Raw genomic sequence first — 19,828 nt, 5'->3', positions numbered from 1 at the left:
ATCCACAGTCCTTAGCTTAGTTTCAGGCCAATGCTGAAAAACAGAAATTTAAGTCCCTTGCTGTTATGTGCCTTCAAGTCAACTGCAATTTAGGTTACCCTCTCATAGAGTTTTCTTGGCAAGATTTATTCAGAGGAGTTTTGCCACTGACTTCTTCTGAGTCTTAGAAAGAATGACTTGCCCAAAATCACCCAGTGGATTTCTATGGCTGAGCAGGGATTCAGATCCTGGTCTCCAGAGCCTTTCTCCAATGCTCAAACCACTGATTCTTGAAGGTGCATACAGGAACAAACCACAGGTACTGTTTATGAAATTCAAGTAGTATTTATTTTACATCTATTTAAAAAAAGTTTGCACAAATGTCAGTGAGATCATTCTTCCGTAGGAGACTCATGTGACAGAATGGTAAAGTTAAAAGGTGCCCAGCAGAGGCAGCCACGGAAAATTCAGCCAAGAGATTAGGCCAGCCCTGGAAATGTATGGTACAGTATGGGTACAAGAAGAATCCACAGAGAGCTCCTTAGAAGCATGAACCTGGATGCTTCAGCCTTCCCAGATGATAGAGAAAGGGCACCTTCTTTCCCATTGTGGGGCAAACAGCTTCACTGCTGAGGTCTTCACATTGTGGTGTAGTGGTATATAGCCAGAAGAACAACAGGACACTGTAGAAAAGATAAGCATTAGACAGAGTCCATTCCTGATGGTTTTGTTACATTTGTAAAGGCTTCTAACCCTTGAGGAGAAAGGCACACATGTCTTTCCAATCCAGCTTGTATGATTTTATCCTAAGAACTCAAGTTTAGGTGACTTTATAGGCAGACTAGAACAGCAATTCTTGAGCAGTAGATTGAACTTGTTGGACTACAACTCTTAGAATCCTTCATTGTTGGCAATGTTGGCTCTAGCTCCTTAGAGCTGAAGTCCAATACTGGCTGAAGAATGTAGGAATTATTAATGAAATCCAGGACCATTTGATAAATCTATGGTGACTAATCAAATTGGGTCAGTTTGGTCAAGATGACTACACAACACTTGAGGTTTCTAAATAGTAGATGCTGGTGGGAGAGGCCAGTTAGCCTCTTGGCCTGCTTGAAGGCCAATGGTGCAATGGAGCCTAGACTCACTCTGCTGAAGACCTAGGATGTCTTGACCAGCAGGGACTATAACATCAGTGTTTCCTCCCCCAGGACGCCCTTGTTCCCTCTTGAGTTTGGCTGCAATCCTCGCAGTAACTGGAAGGGAAATGGCTTTTCCCAGCAGTGATGTATGGCTTATGGGCTAATCCTGGGCCCATTCACACTGCACGGTTATAGCACTATGATTCCATTTTAACTGCCATGGAGGCATTCTGTGGAATTTCCAGTTAGAATTTTGCCCTGAGACATCATCAGATTTTCACTATAGCAGATGGCTGGTGGGTTTCAGAAGCCAACATCATTCTGGGAGGGTGACATGATCTCCACCTCACTATTCTTAGATTTTACATTAGAACCCCACAACACTCCTGTGCCAAAACAATTTGTATAAAAATTAAGAATTGATGTGTGTGTGTGTAGAAACCTGTGGGATGTGTGACAGACCATATACAGTGCGTCTGTGCCGTACGTGGGGGCACTATACACTGCTTCAAGCTTATGCTGAAGCTGCGTGACAATTAAACAAATAGCACACATACCCATGGCGCATGCACTGCACCACACTGCAAGCACACACACCATTATTTGCAGTGGGATGTGAGCATACACGGAATTCCCCTTATGCAGTAGGATCCAGAAAGGATCCCCCACATAAGGAAAGGTCCCAATGGCCTGTTACAGACAGCCAAAATAAAGCTGCTTCGAGTCACAGTGGAGGTATGGTGTTTCAATGATGCATGCGTCCTAAGAGTCCAGAAGCCACACCAAAGCCACGCTCCAGTCCTTAGGGCTGGAGCATGGCTTTGATGCAACTTCTGGACTCTTAGGACGCATGCATCATTCAAATACCATACCTCCACTGTGACTCGATGCAGCTTTATTTTGGCTGTCTGTAACAGGCCAATGTAATTTTATTTGGGTCTTCCAGGTCTTTTTAGGTCTAAAACAGCTATTATATAAGACCAGACATAAACTTCTGTTCACTCCCCATTTTGAAAAATGGACAGGAATAGTCCACCAGCAACTAGGCAGAAGAAAGTGAAATGGTGACTAGATCCTTTGAACTTGCCCACTAGTTTATTTCCTCCCCAAATAGGTCCTTCAGCTAGGACTCACCGTAAGCATAAGGATGGCAAATCCAAACCAGGAAACACCCCAAGCGTAACTCTGTACAGCATGTTTAATGTGCTCAAAGCAGCCCTAAGGAAAGAAGGGAGAGTCAGTGAGCTTTTCTTGAAGAGAAGATGCTGGTGGTGCCACTAGCTCCCCCAGCTTCCCTGTATGAAACCTGAGAGGCTGCTCCAGCCTAGAAAGGGAAGCTTTAATTTTCCAAATGACAGTTCAAAACCGTCTTGTGAAGAAGTCCATCAAAGGCAGACAACCTTCAGGGAAAGATATGGGGGACCCAAGTACCTGAGTGTTGATGTAATCAACATGACCTAGTCTGCAGCCCTCCTCATTGATGATGATGAAGTTCCGATCACGCTTGCAGCAGTAGAATGGCCAAGGGGCCACAACCTCAGGGTACCTGCTTCTAAAGACGGAGGTATAGTTCACCCAGTCCATGGGATCATTAGTGCCACAGCACTGTTGCTAATGGAGGGTGGGGGAAGAAAACAAAAAAGATAACAAACTCAGTTTCCTACCTTCTATTACAAGAGGTATCACCAGAGTACTGCACCTTATTTAACAATGTAGGGAGAGACCATTGCTCATTTCAAAGCACATGCTGTGAATTCAGAAGGCCCCAGGTTCAATGCCTGGCATTTCTAATCAGAAAGATCAGGAAGACAGAGGTAGGCAAAGACCCTGGAGAGCCACCACTGTCAGTCCAAGCAGACAACACAAGACTAGATAAATTGTCTTATGCCACATCGTATGCACTACTATACAGACATGAGATGAGCACATATGCCCACTCACAATGTATCTGACTTGATCAATAGCCATGAGGGGCTGCCTAGAAGAAAATGGATGTGTCACATCCCTTGGATATCCACCTCCCAAAGCTGCGTCTATGTCAGGAGGTGGGGAAAAGGATGCTGGCCCACATCTTGTTAAGACAACACTTCTTGATACTGACTACTAATTTAATCTTCTGGGATGCCAATTTCAAGGCCTCAAGACAAGCTTCTACCATGTCTGCTTCTGCTGGACACTACCATAAGAACATAAGGACCAGAATCCCATTGGTGACATATGCTATGAATACACAGGATTCCTAGAAGGGCAACAGCTCTCCTTCCCCCCATGGATACATGAACCACTAAATGGCAATGGGGGTTTGCCCTGGCACTATCAACTGGGATTGTGCACGTGGTAAAGGAGAAGCCAGGTGGAAGAACACTGGTAGACGTTTTTGCACAGGCACACATCATGCAGGATCATGGCCAAGGTAAGCCATGGTGGATCAGATCAAAAGTCTGTCTAATTCAGTCTTAGCATCAGTGCCACAGCACACTCCTTCTGGGGCCATCCAGCAACTGAACATTCTACCTTTGATACTGGAGGGGAGCATACGTACACCATGGTTAGTGGCCTTACTCATGAATTTGTCTAGTCTAGACCTTGGGAAGTTACTTTTTACAGGCTTTTGAAGAATTTTCCAGTGTAATCCATTATTTTACTTATAACAAGGGTTAGAAAGTAACTAGCTATCCCTGCATCTTGTGACAGTTCCACTATTTAAATATACACTTCCTTTCCTTTGTACTGAACATCCTGCCTTTCTAGTTTCCGCAGATCATTTGCTAAGTGAGGAGGAGAAAACCTTCTCCCTGTCCACTTTCTCACACTGTGTCTAATTTTATGTACATCAGTCATCTTTCTGCTTATTTGTTGTTTTCTAAGCAGTCTAGAAAGCAGTCGGCCGCTCACAAATAACCAGAAACTGTCCAAATGAGCCACAGTACGTTAACCAGGGGTAGTTTACCTCCATCATGAAGCGATTCCACATACGAGTGAGTTCCCGGCCTTGTTGTGAGTCAGCGGAGTAGAAGGACAACATCTGTTTGGTTATCAGCCTGGAATTTGAAACTACCTGGGGTGGGGAAGGGAAAGAAAATGTTGGTCAGTGACATTCCCCGACACTCACATTTTTAGAATACATTCCAGTTCCAGAGGCTCAGGTTATGAAAATACACACAATGGTTTTTGCACACATTATTGTGGATTTTCAATTTGTTTAAAAATCAGAGTCAAGAATCACACTCACTTTCCATGAAGCTATCACAGCATTGGGCAGAGGGTTGGAGGAATGGAAGACTAAAATGTTTCTAGGTTTTGCTGGAACCTTTAGCTCGCTAGATTTCTTTGGTGTACAGTTCCTATCAGCCCTACCCATCATGGGTAGCGGTACAGGACTGTGGGAGTTTTAGTCCAAAACAGTTGGAGGTTCCCAAAAGAATCAGTGAAACTAAACTCCTTATGGAATGAAGCCACCAATATTTATTGTTCAGCTATTGTAGTCACTGGGAGTAATTGGCTATCTTTGGCTTTTAGCCAAATGGATAAAATACGTATTAATCTCAGAACCCTTTCAAACTCCAGGTAAAGTGAGGAGCCCTATAACACTGAGCTCACCTGCAGTCACAGGCCCCAACAAAATGGGGGAGTGTGTGGCTCTCCAGATATTTTAGGACTGCAACTCCTGTCACTGGCTATGCTTTCTAAGGCTGAGGGAATTTCAGTTTAAAAATACTGGGATGTATATTTCATAGAATCGTAAAATCATAGAGTTGGAAGAGACCTCAAAGGTCATCCAGTCCAAGCTCCTGCCATGCAGGAACACACAATGAAAGCACCCCCAACAGATGGCCATCCAGCGTCTGTTTAAAGACCTCCAAAGATGGAGACTCCACCACACTCTGAGGAAGTGTGTTCCACTATCAAACAGCTCTTAGTATCAAGAAGTTTCTTTTCTTTCCCTGGTCTTCCAAGATGACAGTCCATACAGTCATAAGTACACCACAAGAAAATATAAAGATCCACCGATACTGCTTCTCCCTTGTATTCAGTGGGAACACTGTCATGCCAAGTAGGAAACGTTTTTGGACTATAACACCCTTCATCCTTCACAACTGGCTAGGCTGATTTGATGGGAGATACATTCCAAAAACATCTGAAAGATTTTACATTCTCTGTCTCTGGTTTTCTGTTTTAAAAGAAGTGCTACATATCTGAATTCATGCAGAAAGGCTAATTAGGCTAAAATATCCTATTCTAACTGGACAGAACTAAAGTTTTGCTGGTGAAAGTCTTAAGTAGGAAGAGTTCCCAGTTCTGTACTTACATAATCACGATGTGTGTAGGAGGTGATGCAAGATGCACACTCAAACAGGTAGACAACCAAGATCAGCACCAGATACTGAGGGGTAAGGAAAATGAATGTTTATTTCTGTGTTCTCAAAACGAAAGGCACTCAAATTGACTTACAAATAGAATTAAAACATAAAATAGGTTTAAAACACCCATAAAAGAAGAATAGCACCCACACAGTTAAAGGCCTCTTCTACTATTCCTGTCCTAAACCGATATCTAGTAGCTGTGATGGACTGGATGAGGGCAAACAAACTGAGGCTTAACCCAGGCAAAACAGAGGTGCTCCTAGTTAGTCAAAAGACTTGTCCAGGAATTCAGCATGTTAGATGGGGTTACACTCCCTATGAAAACATAGGTTTGCAGTTTGGGGGTACTCCTGGATTCAGCTATGAGCTTGGAGACCCAGGTTTTAGCGGTGACCTGAAGTGCTTTTGCACAGTAAAAATGAATGTGTCAAACTGTGCCCATTTCTGGAGAAGTCAGATCCAGCCAAAGTGGTACATGCCTTGGTCACATCTCATTTTGATTACTATAATGCACTACGTGGAGCTGCCTTTAAAACGTGCTCAGACACTTCAGTTGGCCCAAAGATTTGCTGCCAGGTTGTTAACTGGAGCTGGCTACATGGAGCACACATCTCCCTTGTTGCAACAGGTTTATTAGCTGCTGGCCCATTTCCGGGCACAATTCAAAGTGCTGGTTTTGACTTATAAAGCCCTATATGGCTTGGGTCCAGGCTATTTGAAGAACCATATCTCCTTTTATGAGCACACTAGAGCAGCAAGACCATCGGGAGAGGTCCTCCTCTCTGTCCCACCACCTTCTCAGGCTTGTTTGGTGGAAAAAGGGAGAAGGCCTTCTCGGTGGCTGCTCCAAGGTGATTTTAATCTCCAAGGTGATAATTACTTAATTAATTAATTAATTAACGTGGTCCCCCTACATCTCAGAACTAGAAAGAAACCAAGTCAAAGGTAGGAATAATATTGTAGCTGGTGCCAGGAGTTGCTAAAAACAGTCTGTGACAATAAAAACATCATTTGGATATTCTGTAAAATCCTAAAAAAATGGGTACATTCCAGTGCTTGAGGCCCTGGAGCAGTTCCAAAAATGGTCCTCTCTTTCTTTATACATGTGACCTGCTCTGGGAGTGATGGCATAAAAATTAAATAAATAACTGAGATAGAGCACAATAGGCAACAGCTTCCCAATCTTCCTGTCAGAATCAATTTTCAGCCCTGCAAGCATTATGAGATGAACAGCTTCATCCCATGCAGTAACACACAAAATATTGGATGACATCAGCAACACTATGAGATTTAAGAAGATAGCATTGGGGAAGAAGGGGTCCTCACTGCTAGAACACCTAGCCTACAAGAGGCCTGGAGCAATTGCACCAGCCCTGCTGTGAACAACAGCAATAAATGCCAACAACTTCCCAACACATTTTGCCATGTCTGGAGTTGCCCACAGGCATGGAAGATGTTTAATGTGTCCCCGAGCCTATGAAACAGAAAGAAAGAGGGAAGGAGGATCTGATGGAAGATACCAGCTGAGAAAGATAGTGTTCATAAGAGTGTCTTCCTCCTCCTTGCTTTACTCACCAACAACACCATGAGCCTGTTGCCATTCACAAGGCTGATAATGCCAAAGACGCAAACGCAGAAGAAAGAAAACCCAGTGAAAATGGAGATCCAGGCCCCTGCGTAGACGTCATCCTTGCCCGACACTCCCATGATGGGGTAGACTTTGTATGGATCGGCTGTTACCCAGATAGACTCAGCGTAAAGGGCCAGTCCTGAGAGCTGCAGGGACATGAGGAAACATAGTTACATGGGAAATCACCTTATATCATACTAGGATTATTTGCTGTCTAGCTGAACCTTTCCTAACCAGATGCCCTCCAGACGTGCTGGCCATCTGACTGGAAATAATGGAAGTTGTAGTTTGACACATTTGCAGAAGAAAGGGCTCATCTAACCCTGCACCAAGCTTGGAAATGTTACCTTTGCAGACTACAACTCCCAGAATCCCCCAGTCAGCATAGATACTAGCCTTGCTAATGGGAGGGGACACCCTAGATATTGAAATCCAAAAGAGGAGGAGGAGGAGATATTTCCAAGTTCTGCCCAGTCTTGTTTACTCTGACTGGATGCAATTCTCCAGATGCAGCTCTCTTGATGCAACTCTCCACTAGAGATGCCATGAAACAATTTTTTGGCAAGCACAGTACATGATGTAGCACATGCCCCCTTTTCTTAAACTTTTTATATTTCTGGGAGTACAGAGGCTATTAACAGTCCAGAAAAGGAATGTAGTATTTTTCTGCATCATTATCTTCTGGTGGCTCTTCCACTTCTGATAGTTGTCCTTTGGATTCACCTCAAGTGGGTCTTCCTTGTTGTGAGTATGAGTTTTGGAGATCTCTTCTCTTAGGTTACATCTAGAGTGCTTAGTTTGCTCTTCTCCATGTTTATCAAGAAATTCCTTGGCCTTAAACATTGAAATTAGTTTGACTCTTTCGTGTTTAAAATTGGAGCGTCCCTCTGGCATCTCTCATTTTATAAACCACTCATTTTTGTCTTAAGGTCTTTGTCAGAAAGGAATGTTCTTTTCTCCTTTTCAGTATTGTTCTCAGGATACCTCTCAATAATTGCAGTTTCATCTCTTCAAAACTCATTGCTATGCAAATTAAATTATAAGATTTAATCCCTGATTTGAGTCTTTACAAATTGATGACAATATCTCTTTGCAATTTTGTTTGTTTGTTTAGCAGTCCATGAATTGACCCAGAACATTCTATCTATTTTGCATTTGAATTTCTCTTTGTCTCTTCTCACAAAGTTTGCTAATATTGAGGTCAAATGTTCATACAAATGTTCTCCTTTTTAGTCTGACAGACCTGTTAGCACTGTACACAGGGAAGCAAAGGTGACCCTTCTTATGAGACCCTCTCAGCAAGAAAATCCTATTATGAGACAGTTCCCAAGCGAAACAAATGTAAGTCTAACATACTAGGAAATCAAAAGGTTGGAGGAGGCCGATATTCAAATACTGTAATTCAACATTCTCACCATGATAATAACATTGCCCATCACCAATAATCCCACAACGAAAGATGAGCCCTTTTCCGCCATATTTCCAGCAGGAGTTCCTTGTATCAGCTGCTCAGATTCTGCAATGGAGGGAAAAAAGCAAATCAAATTAATGAATTGAATAGAATCAGAATTCATTCCATCAAATACAAAGGATTATGGTTCTATTCCACCTTCCCACCTCATATGGAGCAGAGGACATCTGTGCAGGACTTCAAAATCTCTCCTCAAACATCCATATCCATGAGATAAAGATCAGCTAGTTGAGTCTTGTACTAAACATCCCCTTTGCCTATGTACAGCATGTAGCCCTTCACTCAGAAGGGCCTTTTCAGTGTTGGCTCTGCTATTTATGAGGAGATGTAGAGAAGAGACAAAGTCCCAGGGTGTTGGAAAATATGGTTTAATTCTTCCAATGAATACAACGTGTTTTGACCTAGCAATATTTATTGATGTTCAGGTATGGATAAAAGATAAAGAAAAGGAACAATACCTAAGCAACAAAAATTGTAACAGGAGACAAGTTACAAATTGCAGTATCAACTTTGCGTACAGATATCTTGCATGAAGATACATGTAAAATGTCTCAATTTTTAAAATGCTTATTAACCCAAATATTACTTGCAGCACAACTTTAAAACTGCCTGCAAGGGTTTCTGCCTGGAAACGGATAGTTTGAGAAGTAGGAGGTAGAGCATTATATTGTTCCATTTTTTTCATATCCTTATCATAGCAATTCTACAATTCTCAAGTTTTCACATATCCCTAACTTTCCATTTTAGAATTGCTATAAGGATGGAACACTGTTGGGAAAAAACAACAATATTGCTGGACCTCCTGCTTCTCAAACTATCAGTTACCAGGTATAAGCTCTGGAAACGTTATTTTTGAAATCCCTGCAGGTATTTTTAAAGTTGCATTGTGAGTAATATCTCATACTTATATAAGTTCATTTGGGTTAATAGTTGTTTTTAAAATTGAGACATTTTGCATGCATATTCATGCAAGATGTATGTACACAAAACGGATATTGCAAATTTTAACTTGTGTCCTGTAATAATTTTTGTTGCTTGTGCATTGTTCCTTTTTATTTCTTTTATCTTTTATCAGACCCTGGTGAAGGCCAGTAAATACTACTAGACTGAAACACATGGGGCAATTGTTAAAAATAAAATCATATTTTTCAACACCTTTTTGTCTCTTTACCTCCCTTCTATTGGACATTACTCAGAGACCCATCATATAACTACTGGAATGATATTAATTTACACAGGCTTTTAGGATGTAATATTCAGTTTTATAACCTATGTAATCCTGTGCTCCCATTTTAGAGCCTGGCTTTTGCTATTTAACTGTTTAACCATCATGCAGACAAAGAGAAAGGCACATTAATTAATTACTGGAAATTTCTATTCCCCCTTTCGCCACACTTTATCCTCACATAAATCTTAGTATGAAAGAATGTGACCAGTCCAGTGAGTCAAGGCTAAGTGACAACTTGGGCCTAGATCCCTGAAATCCTAGCCCAACACTGTAACCTCTGCATCACACTGGGCTGTTTAAAATGCATCCTTCTTTGTGTACAGGTATATTCTAAGGATCAATGGACCAGGGATATGGATTAGGCAAACTACTTATGGAAAGAACCATCCACATGTTGAGGAGAGAAGGGGCTGGATTTAGTCACGTGTTTCTCTGACCGAGGAGTGCCTGTCCCCAGGAACACATTCTTGACCAGCTGGTTCCAGAAAGAACAGTTTAACTTGTCAGGTGGGGCACACCTATGAAGCAGGATTGCCAAGATTCCTGGGTGCCCCCATTGCACCATTCAGGGTAACTTTTGCGGGGGGGAGGGAGAGGAAAATGAATGGGTCAGTGCCCTAAAACTCAAACTCATCCTTCAGAGTATATATTACCACACCTTATCTTTGAGGGAGTACCAGTTTTCTTATCTCATGGTACCAAGCAGACAAGTAGTGCCTAGTCCATGACTGCCTGTCCAAGAATGCAAGGAAATAGTTCTGGACAGGAGGAAGTGGTTCTGGACAGGTTAATCTTCTTTATACCTGTGTCATTCAAACAGCTCTTTGGTCCCCTAACCCAGTTTGTTATGGCTACTGAAAATATCTTGCAATTGATTTAACAGTTTGTTGTTGTTGTTGTTGTTGTTTGTATTAGGTCTGTGACCTCTACTTGAAGGGCTATCTATTCCAAACCCAATCAAAAGATGATACCACCAAAAGTAAGAACATCAAGGGCCTTGAGTTTGCTCATCCACATTTAGCTCCTGGACAACAGATGAAGCAAGTAGGCACACAATTCAACCAGAGCCATTTCATATTGCACAATGATAGCACTATGTTCCTACTTTAACTGCCGTAGCAACATCCTATCAGGGACGTAGCCAAGGGGGGGGGGTTCTTGGGGTCCGGACCCCCGCTTCCATTAGAAAAATGAATGGTGTGTGCTGCTGTGCCACCGCGCCCAAGCCCCATTATAATGGTGACACTTAGTCTGGACCCCCCCCCCTTCCTAAAATCCTGGCTACGTCCCTGATCCTATGAAATCCTGAAATCTGCAGTTTGGAGAAGGGTACAGTATTTAGAATACTTAGGTACATTATTATCAGTATGTTCCTGCATGGCAGAGAGTTGGACTACATGGCCCTTTAAGTGTCTTTCGAATCTTTAGATTCTATGATCTGGTTATGCCTTCTGCTTCCCCTAAAGATGCTCTAGAGAGCACTGAATGTGCAGAAGGACATAACATGAGCCAAGTTGGGTCAGAGCAAAGGCTATCTAATCCAGCTCTCAGTTCACATAGTAGGCAACAGCTTGCCTATGGCAAGTCCACAAGTAGCAAAACAGCACCCCCACCAAGGGCAACATTCTTGGAAATTTCAACAGGTTTTTTTAAACACATGAGAGGTCAGCTAACCCTCCAAAACATGATTGCCACCTAACCAGAAGAACCAGTCTGGGTTGATCTCTTACCTTTAACAGTTGAATATTTTAAATAAAGAAAATCAGCAGACAGTAATATAACAGTGCATCATGCTGCTATTGAAGATACAGCTACAGTATCCAGTTGAAAAGTTGGTAACTCTATCTTAACATCACTTGGCTGGAATCCTGTTACTGACATATACATGCCCAAGTGAGGCTTATGTGTACACATGTCTCTTTTTGAATGAGTCACAGGGGGCTATCAAACCCATGTGTATGTGACTGCTGTTTCTTACTGGTAGGGCAGGGAGAGGCAATACAGAAAAGGGTCAGCCAGGATGCGGACAAGGCTTGGGGAGGGCAGTGCTGGCCCTCCGTCCTCCTCGCTACCCTGTCTGTTCTCTGTGGGGCAACCAGGCTGTGGATGAGACTCAGGGAGCGAGCACTGACCCTCATCCTTCCCCCTCTGTAGCTGTCTGCCATTGGGCAGCCAGGCTGGAAATGAGGCTTGGGGAGCCAGTGCTGGTCCTCCATTCTCCTCCTCATGCTGGCTGTCCACTTGGGAGACAACTGGATTGGGGAGGAGGCTTGATACCATATTAACCCATGTATAAGTCAACCCAGGTTTTTTGGGGTCAAATCTTTTTGCCAATTTTTTGTGATGTATACACAGGTATATATATATATATTAAGTTCTTTTGACTGCCCCAGGTGCTATAAAGTAGGATGTATGGGTTTTAAACCAATGGCATCACCAGGCTTGGTGACACCAGGAGTGGGGAGCTGCCAAAGGGCCAGAGGTGGCCTGTGCCACCCCCTCCTGCTGCCTTCCTCATCTGCCCCCTCTGTTGTTGCTGCTGCCACTGCCACCTCAGCCCTCTCCCCATGTTGAGAGCCAGGCCTGCGGTGAAGCCATGAGGGGTGTGCTTGCCTCTCCATCACAGCAGCAGGAGGTCCCAACCTGGTGTCACCCATCCTCTGGTGTGGTCCTCACCCCACCCCCTGCACACACCTTGTAATGCCACTGTTTCAAACAAATAACTGCTATTGCTCCCCTCAGCCACCATTTTGCACCTACCTCTGGTTGGCAACTCAGCATTCTTAAAAACAACAACCCCTAAGCCCCCATGTAGCCTACCAGCCTAGTCTTTCAGCATTTGCTCTACACATCAGTCATTCACACATTCAAGCCCAACCAGTCACAGAGAGTTTCACAGAGTCCTCCCTTCCATTGCAATGGGAGCCGGTGAAATGTCAGAGATAAAAGGCAGAAATATAGGAAAGCGTCTTCACAAGATTAGGCTGATTACCTGAAAGCCACTCTTGGTTGCTTTTGTATTTTACTGAAAGATCCACATCCACTTCTTTAAATATTTCTAGTATCATAAAATCATAGAGCTAGAAGTACCATCCACTCCAACCCCATTCTGCCATGAAGACACAATCAAAGCACCTCTGAAAGATGGCCATCCAGCCTCTGTTTAAAAACTTCCAAAGAAGGAGACCTCATTGTAGTTTGTATCCTATGAAGCTCATGCCACAATAAACCTGCAAGCTTCTACAAGACATTTTAAGGTGAGTCCAAGATGTTTTGCTGACCCAAACATGCTACCCATGTTCTGCTGCCCAAGATAACAACTTGTTCTCTCCCCACATATAGAAGCAAGCTATAGATTTGTAGTCACATTGTATTTCAACTGTGGTGTCTGGAGAATCTCCTCTACCAGAACCAAGAGTAGCAGGTTAGTTTAGGGGTTATAGGACAGACTTTGGGGCACACACAGTGTTAACTCACAAAGGCTAACAGTCAGAGTCTCAGGAGAAATTTGCAGGGTTAACAGGCTGAAAACTGGAGAGCACTCCTCTACCTTTAATTGTTGCATAGGATAAGGTATTTCAGTAGGTTTCAACTGTCATGCAACCAGTTAACAAGATACATTTGCTGAAATTCTCACTTGTTCACAACAATAAAAAACACAGCTCACTCTGGCATCCCTAGCAGCATGGAGCACTGCTACCCATGGTCCTTATCCACAGAAGCAGGTTACCGTGGCCATTCCTCTGGCAGGACATCTCTGTTCAGTGCTACTATGCAACACAGGCACACCTTCAAACACAGATGGGGTCCCAGCCACTGCTAGGGGGCATGGAATTGTGGCATTGAGGGCAAGCTTACCTCTTCACCCTGAAAGGCACCCACCTCATGTCCCAACTCACCAGTTAGCTCCACGCACACCAGCTACAACCTGTTCAGCAAGGACCAGCCATCTCAGGGCTGCCCTTTATACATTTACCCTGGCAAAGGTGGGGGGAGGAGTGATGGGGTCAGAAAACTGGACTGGATTTTCTGGACTGGAGGCTGGAAAGACTGGTAGGGAAGATGTGGTATCTTCTTGTTTTCTTAACTAGGTGATGCCCCACCCAGAAATGGGTCAACTGAACAGTCAGTACTGTACTAATATAGTGGGATCCATACAAATAGTGGTAGGAGAGAAGGAAGGTCAAAGGTTCTCCCCAGGCCATAAGGATTCTTTTTTAGAAGCTTGTAAGACAAGGAAACAAAAAGATGTGAACAAAGAGTGGTATAAAACTCAGAAAAGTTCCTTCCAACATGGAAGACATCCAGCATTCCCCAGCCAACATAGCTGCTCATGTTGAGTGCGGATCTTGAGAGCTTTGGTCTAAAAACTTAAAACATTTGACTTGGGAAGGATTTTCTTGCCAAATGAAAGGCCTTAAATTTGCTGGCTAACATGAGAAAATTAATAGGGAGAAAACACGGTTGCAGATCATTACTTATTGTGATAATATCAAATTACCTTGGTTAAATTATTTCTGGTGACATTTACTCTGTATGTGTGAGTATACTGCCAAGCTGCCTGTCGACATGACAACCCCCTGAATTTCATAGGGTTTTCTTAGGCAAGGAATTCTCAGAGATGGTTCTGCCAGTGTTTTCCTCTGAGATATAGCCTACAGCACCTGGTACTCGTAGGCGACCTGTCATCAAATACTAACCAGGGATGACTGTGCTTAGCTTCCAAGATCTGTTGCATCTGATGCCTTTAGGTACATTTTCCATACCCTCCAATATTTCACAGATGAAAACTGGGATACAGGTGTCTAAGCTACATCAGAGTGTGGTCAAGAAGGGCAAAAGTTATCAATGAAGAAGAATACACAAGCTAGGAGAGTTTGTAGCCATTTGTTTTCGCCGGAGCTTAGTGGTGCAAGATCCTCCCCACAATGTAACCCATGGCAAGTGTTCACATACGTTTGACTTTGGGTTTGTGGAAGTTAAAATACCCGAATAATGTTGTTATGTTTGCTTCTATTCAGTAGGGCAGTCTCATCTTTTAAATATATTTATCTAATTTTAAATTTTGAATTATATCATGCTACAGTTATTTTAATGTCTGTTGTGCGCTAGACATATCTTTAGGGAAATACACAACTCAAATTTGGAATTTGGGAAACAGACAAGCAAGAATTTACTTACTAGCAGGCCTAAATCTTAGTGTTAGTCCCAACTAGAGTAGAACAATTGAATCAACTGGATTTACTTGAATCTACAACTGACTCCTAGGCCCATAGAATTATGGTCCACATCTTTGTTTTAGAAGGTATTCCTCTGGATTTCTGTATTGTGGTCAGATCCAGACTTACGGTAGATCTGTTAAAATGAATGTGGTACAATCAGTCGTTGCTAATTTGAGTTTCATTTAGTTTGGTTGGTATAGTAAGTAGGGTCAAGTCTTTGGATCCAATTAATTGGTTTGTAACAATCAGTTAAGGTCCTAATCCTAAATACACTAATAAGAGGCAAATGTGTTCAGGACCTACACCTGCAGTTGTAGAACTCCTTTATTTTAAAAATGCACAGCCTCCCTTCATGAAGGTGAAAAACAAAATAATAAAAAAACATAGATTATGTATTTTAAATTGAAGAAGGTAAGTGGGAAAGAACAAACACTATGAAATGCAGGCACCAATAAAACCAAACAGGCATGTTTAGCCATGCAAAGTTTGAGTAAGACTGTTTGTTTCAAAAATGTCATATTCAAAATCTGGCAAATCTCAGTACACAACTGGTTCCACAACAGGAAAGAGGCCATCAGTAAAGTAATTTGTGTTAAGATGACCAACTGGCTGAAAGATGAAAGCAGCAGATAACATACACTTCAAACTGTCCTAATGTGGCCGGGACAGTCCCAATTCATCCTCTGTTGTCCCACTTTTTCAGCTGCTTCTAAAATGTCCTATTTTCTCTCTCTCCTCTTCTCACACTCTGTGCCCTCAGCCTATTTCAAGTGCTGCCAACTGAGTTCAAAGTGCCAAATTAGTTTCCACAAAGTGGCAAAGTAGTTTCCAGTAGAATCCGTGGATAAAGAATCTATGGATCCAGAGGGCCAACTGTATGCAACACAAAGGATGTGGAAATGTCCAAATAAAGTCAATCAGCTGGATTAACCAGCAGATAGAGAGGAAAGGAAGAGGTTGGATTTTGTCCTTGGAAGCCCAAGCAAAAACGAACTGCTTCAGCCTCTTTTAGCTTATGTGTTTTTCCTCATTACTGATGTTACCATTTTGCCCACTTGATGTTGCTTGGCTATATATGATCCAATTTTTACCTGTAAAATAGTGGAGGGCATGAGGTGATATGAGAACTGGCATGTTGTAGTGGTTTGAGAGTTGGATTATGACTCTGGAGACAAGGGTTCAAATCCCTGCTCAGCCATAGAAACCCACTTAAGGGTGATTCTAGGCAAGCCACATGATCTCAGCCTCAGAGGAAGGCAAAGGCAAACCCCTCCCCGAACAAATCTTGCCAAGAAAACCCATGATAGGGTCACCATAAATCAGAAATGACTTAAAGGCACACAACAACAACAACAACAACAACAACAACAACGAGATTATACTCTGTGATAGATTTTAAAAGCAAGTGTATTGGAAGATTTATGGGTTTTGCTCTTATACAGTGAGCACAGAGATTTGCTTCCAGGACCCCCTGTAGATACCAAAATCTGTGGATGCTCAATTCTCATTAAATATAATGGCATAGTAAAATGGTGTCCCTTATATACAATGGCAACATATAGGTTTGCTTTTTGGAATTTATAATTTTTGAATATTTTCAAGTTGAGGATGGTTGAATCCATGGATACAGAATCTGTGGATTTGGAGGGCCAACTGTATGCAACACAAAGGATGTGGAAATGTCTAAATAAAGTCAAAATTGCCATCCTATATCAGACTTTTCCAAGCTGAACCACCAAACCCAAAATGAACCACCAAAGCATCTGAGAATGAAGGGACTTCACTCTCTCAGCCTCAGAGGTTGAGAGAGTGTCTAAAATCAACTGTACTGATGAGAGTTGTAGTCCCATCAATACTTGATTTCAGAGATGCTCTCTCAGAGTCAAGGGAAGAACTGGAGTTAAACTGGAGAGGTGGGGGATAAATTCATGGATTTTATGGAAATTATTAATTTCCTGTTGCTTTCTTGGACTGAAGGATGGGAAAGCCAAGGAAGACTCTGCTAACAACCAAGCATTGTCCATAGGCCGGGAATGCTGGGAGCTGCAGTCCAACAACTAGAGAGATGCACTTTGTCCATGCCAAACAACTACATTGATGAGAGTTGTAGTTTTTGTGGATGGACTCCCTCTTTCTTTTACTCTGTCTCCCATAATCTTGCATCCATTTGAGCTGTGTCTCAAAATATTAGATCTCTCCGCTTTGGTCAGAGGGTGACTCTGGGACACTCTCAGCTTCAAAGGAGGGCAATGGCCACCTCTGACCAAATGGAGGAGAGAGAGTTTGAAATCAACTACACTGATGGGAGCTGTAGTAGATCTTTTGACAGTTATCTGTTTTAACAGTGTAATAATTTAATTCTTTTTTAAAAAATGTACCTCTTTTCTATGTTTTTAATTGTATTGTTTTTTAATATTGTGAAGCCACTGTGAGTCCCATTTCTGAGAAAAGAGCAGGATACAAATAAATATAACAACAACAGTAATAATAATTGGATGGATTTTATTACCCAGAAAAAAATGTGAACTTCTTCACAGCAGAAGGAGATTGGACTGGATGGCCCTTGGGATTGCTTTCAAACTTTTGAAAAGCTTTGGAAGGCTTCTCCATTGTTAAGGGGGAACAGGCTGCTGAGTAGATCTCAAGCCCTGCCTCAAATCTAGAGCATGTGGTGCATTTCTCTGAGGAGAACAGCAAATGCATTAGACCATGGGCTTGAGGTGAAGGTTGAGGGCTTGGTAGGATGTCCCTGCTGCACATCAAGAGGATCCTTCCAAAGCTTTTCCTAGGAGCATCAGGCAAAACCTGTTCCCAGAGCACAGAATGTGTTTCTTGGAGATGAACAGCAAAAGTGGTGGGCAACAAGCTTGAAGTGGAAGGATCCTTCCCAAGCTTTTCTTAGGAGAAGCAGGCCACACTAACCACCAGAGTGCATGGTTCATGCCTAACACATTTGCTGTTTCCCTCCGAGAAATACGCTCTGCACTCTTGTGCGCCAGTCTTACCTGCTGTTCTCGAAGTGAATGATGCCATGGACTTTGCTTCTAGTGTCAGTTGTCAAGATACAAACAGCTGTCTGCATCAACAGATTGCTCCTCTGGAGAGTTTGTTGGGTCAAGAGTGAGGGTCAGTTGGGGAACGGTTGCCTGTTTTGCTTTGAGCCTAGTAGAGGCTTGCTGGTATGTGCTGTATGTTCTATTGTAGTTTGTGACCTTTTGTCTGTTAGGTGAAGGCTGGTTGATTGTGGGAGCCGAGTGGAGGTGTGACTGTGTGCTTGTTAGCACTCTGTTGTTCTATTGAGTGTAGACTCAGGTCCTGAGCACCTGATATCAGGGAGGATAGGCTTTTGCTCATAGGAAGTGAGTCAAAAGGTTGCCTGGGGAAGGAGTTAGCAGCCAGCAGCTTTCTTACAGCTGTATCCCCAGTCTCTGGAACTTGGCGAACAGGTTTGGAAAACAGGGGTGTTTTGTGTGAGTTTTTAGCAGAGAAGATTGAGGGGGGAGCCCAGAGTCCTTTTTCAGTCCCTACTTAAGACTACCAAATATGGATAGTGAGGGAGCTGCTGCAGTCACCTGCAATAACTGTGGAATGTTTGTTTTCCTGCCAATGGATGTGGGTAACTTCACCTGCATCAAGTGCAAGTTGGGAGCCCTGTTGGAAGAGAAAGCCCAGCAGCTGGTGGCCCGGGTATGTACACTTCAGCATATTAAGGAGTAAGAGGTTTTCCTGGACAGAGTGATACAGACTGTCCTGGATGGGGAATACAAAGTAGTTTCTGGGGAGGAGGTCAGTTCCCATACAGTTGTTGGAATGTGATATACAGAAATAGGAAAACCAGGGATCTTTCTGTGTGCTTGTAGCTACAGGATGGACTTGAAGCTCTCTTCCTTATCACGGATGAAGGAGAGCAAAAGGGACAGTCCTCAGGGAAAGTGCAGGAGACCTTTTTGGCACCAGCACAGGAAACAGCCACTGCTAAGCCTTGGAGGAGGTGCTTAATGGTCAAAGGGGAGTTCTTACTGCTGTGTACACTGTACAGTAGAGGTGTGCACAAGATGTCTCGGGAGGTATGTTACCTCCCTGGGGGAAAAATCTATGACTTGTCAAGCCTACTGACAATTACTCCTTCTTTTTGGTCCACATGGGAACCAACGATACTGAAAGGAACAGCCTTCAGAATATCCTGAGAAATTATGAGGCTCTGGGTAGGAAGCTGAAAGAGTTGGATGCACATGGTATTATCTCATCTCTTCTCCCAGTTGAAGGGCATGGTCCAGGAAGGGAGAGGAAAATAGCAGAGGTGAATGACTGGCTCTGCAGATGGTGCCACCAAAAATGATTTTGATTCTTGGATCATGGTCTGCATTTTCAGGAGGAAGCTGTATATGTTCATTTCTGTGCAGTCGCTTAGTGGTTAAGACACCAATTCTGATGGTAGAAGGTCGGCAGTTCGAGGCCCAAGTGCCACATGATGGGGTGAGCTCCTGTCACTTGCCTCAGCTTCTGCCATCCTAGCAGTTCAAAAGCATGCAAAATGCAAGGAGAAATAGGTACCACTTGTGTGGGAAGGTAACAGCGTTTAATAACTCCACTAAAGACAAAAGTCAGACTTGCTGGCTCCAACTGATAATTAGTATCTTTGCCATCCCCATTCATTATTGGTTGACATTTGACTATTCTCTGCACACCTGCATTTCCCACATGGTAAACTGCAATCCATCTGCGGCTGTCTCATCAGACAGTCCATTGGAAATCTCCAGCTGCAATTGGTCAGGGACCGCAGCAGTCAGATGGC

At 43.0% G+C, this 19,828-nt stretch overlaps 1 protein-coding gene across 1 annotated transcript; it reads right to left on the bottom strand.

Annotated features, from left to right (window-relative positions):
• Positions 1–335: 335 nt before the first annotated feature.
• Positions 336–8,604, bottom strand: UPK1A (uroplakin 1A). The gene is made up of 7 exons (XM_089479159.1): positions 8,528–8,604; positions 7,058–7,258; positions 5,428–5,502; positions 4,069–4,176; positions 2,550–2,729; positions 2,253–2,336; positions 336–662 (listed from the first exon to the last, which is right to left on the bottom strand). Exons 1-7 carry the CDS (start codon positions 8,588–8,590, stop codon positions 618–620), a joined length of 756 nt encoding a protein of 251 aa, XP_089335285.1. The 5' UTR covers positions 8,591–8,604; the 3' UTR covers positions 336–617.
• Between the last annotated feature and the right edge of the window lie 11,224 nt (positions 8,605–19,828).

Source organism: Sceloporus occidentalis, unplaced genomic scaffold, assembly GCF_023333645.1.
Source record: "Sceloporus occidentalis isolate IW3139 unplaced genomic scaffold, rSceOcc1.0.p SCAF_13, whole genome shotgun sequence".
Classification (NCBI taxonomy): domain Eukaryota; kingdom Metazoa; phylum Chordata; class Lepidosauria; order Squamata; family Phrynosomatidae; genus Sceloporus; species Sceloporus occidentalis.
This window is presented reverse-complemented; position numbering and strand designations above follow the sequence as displayed.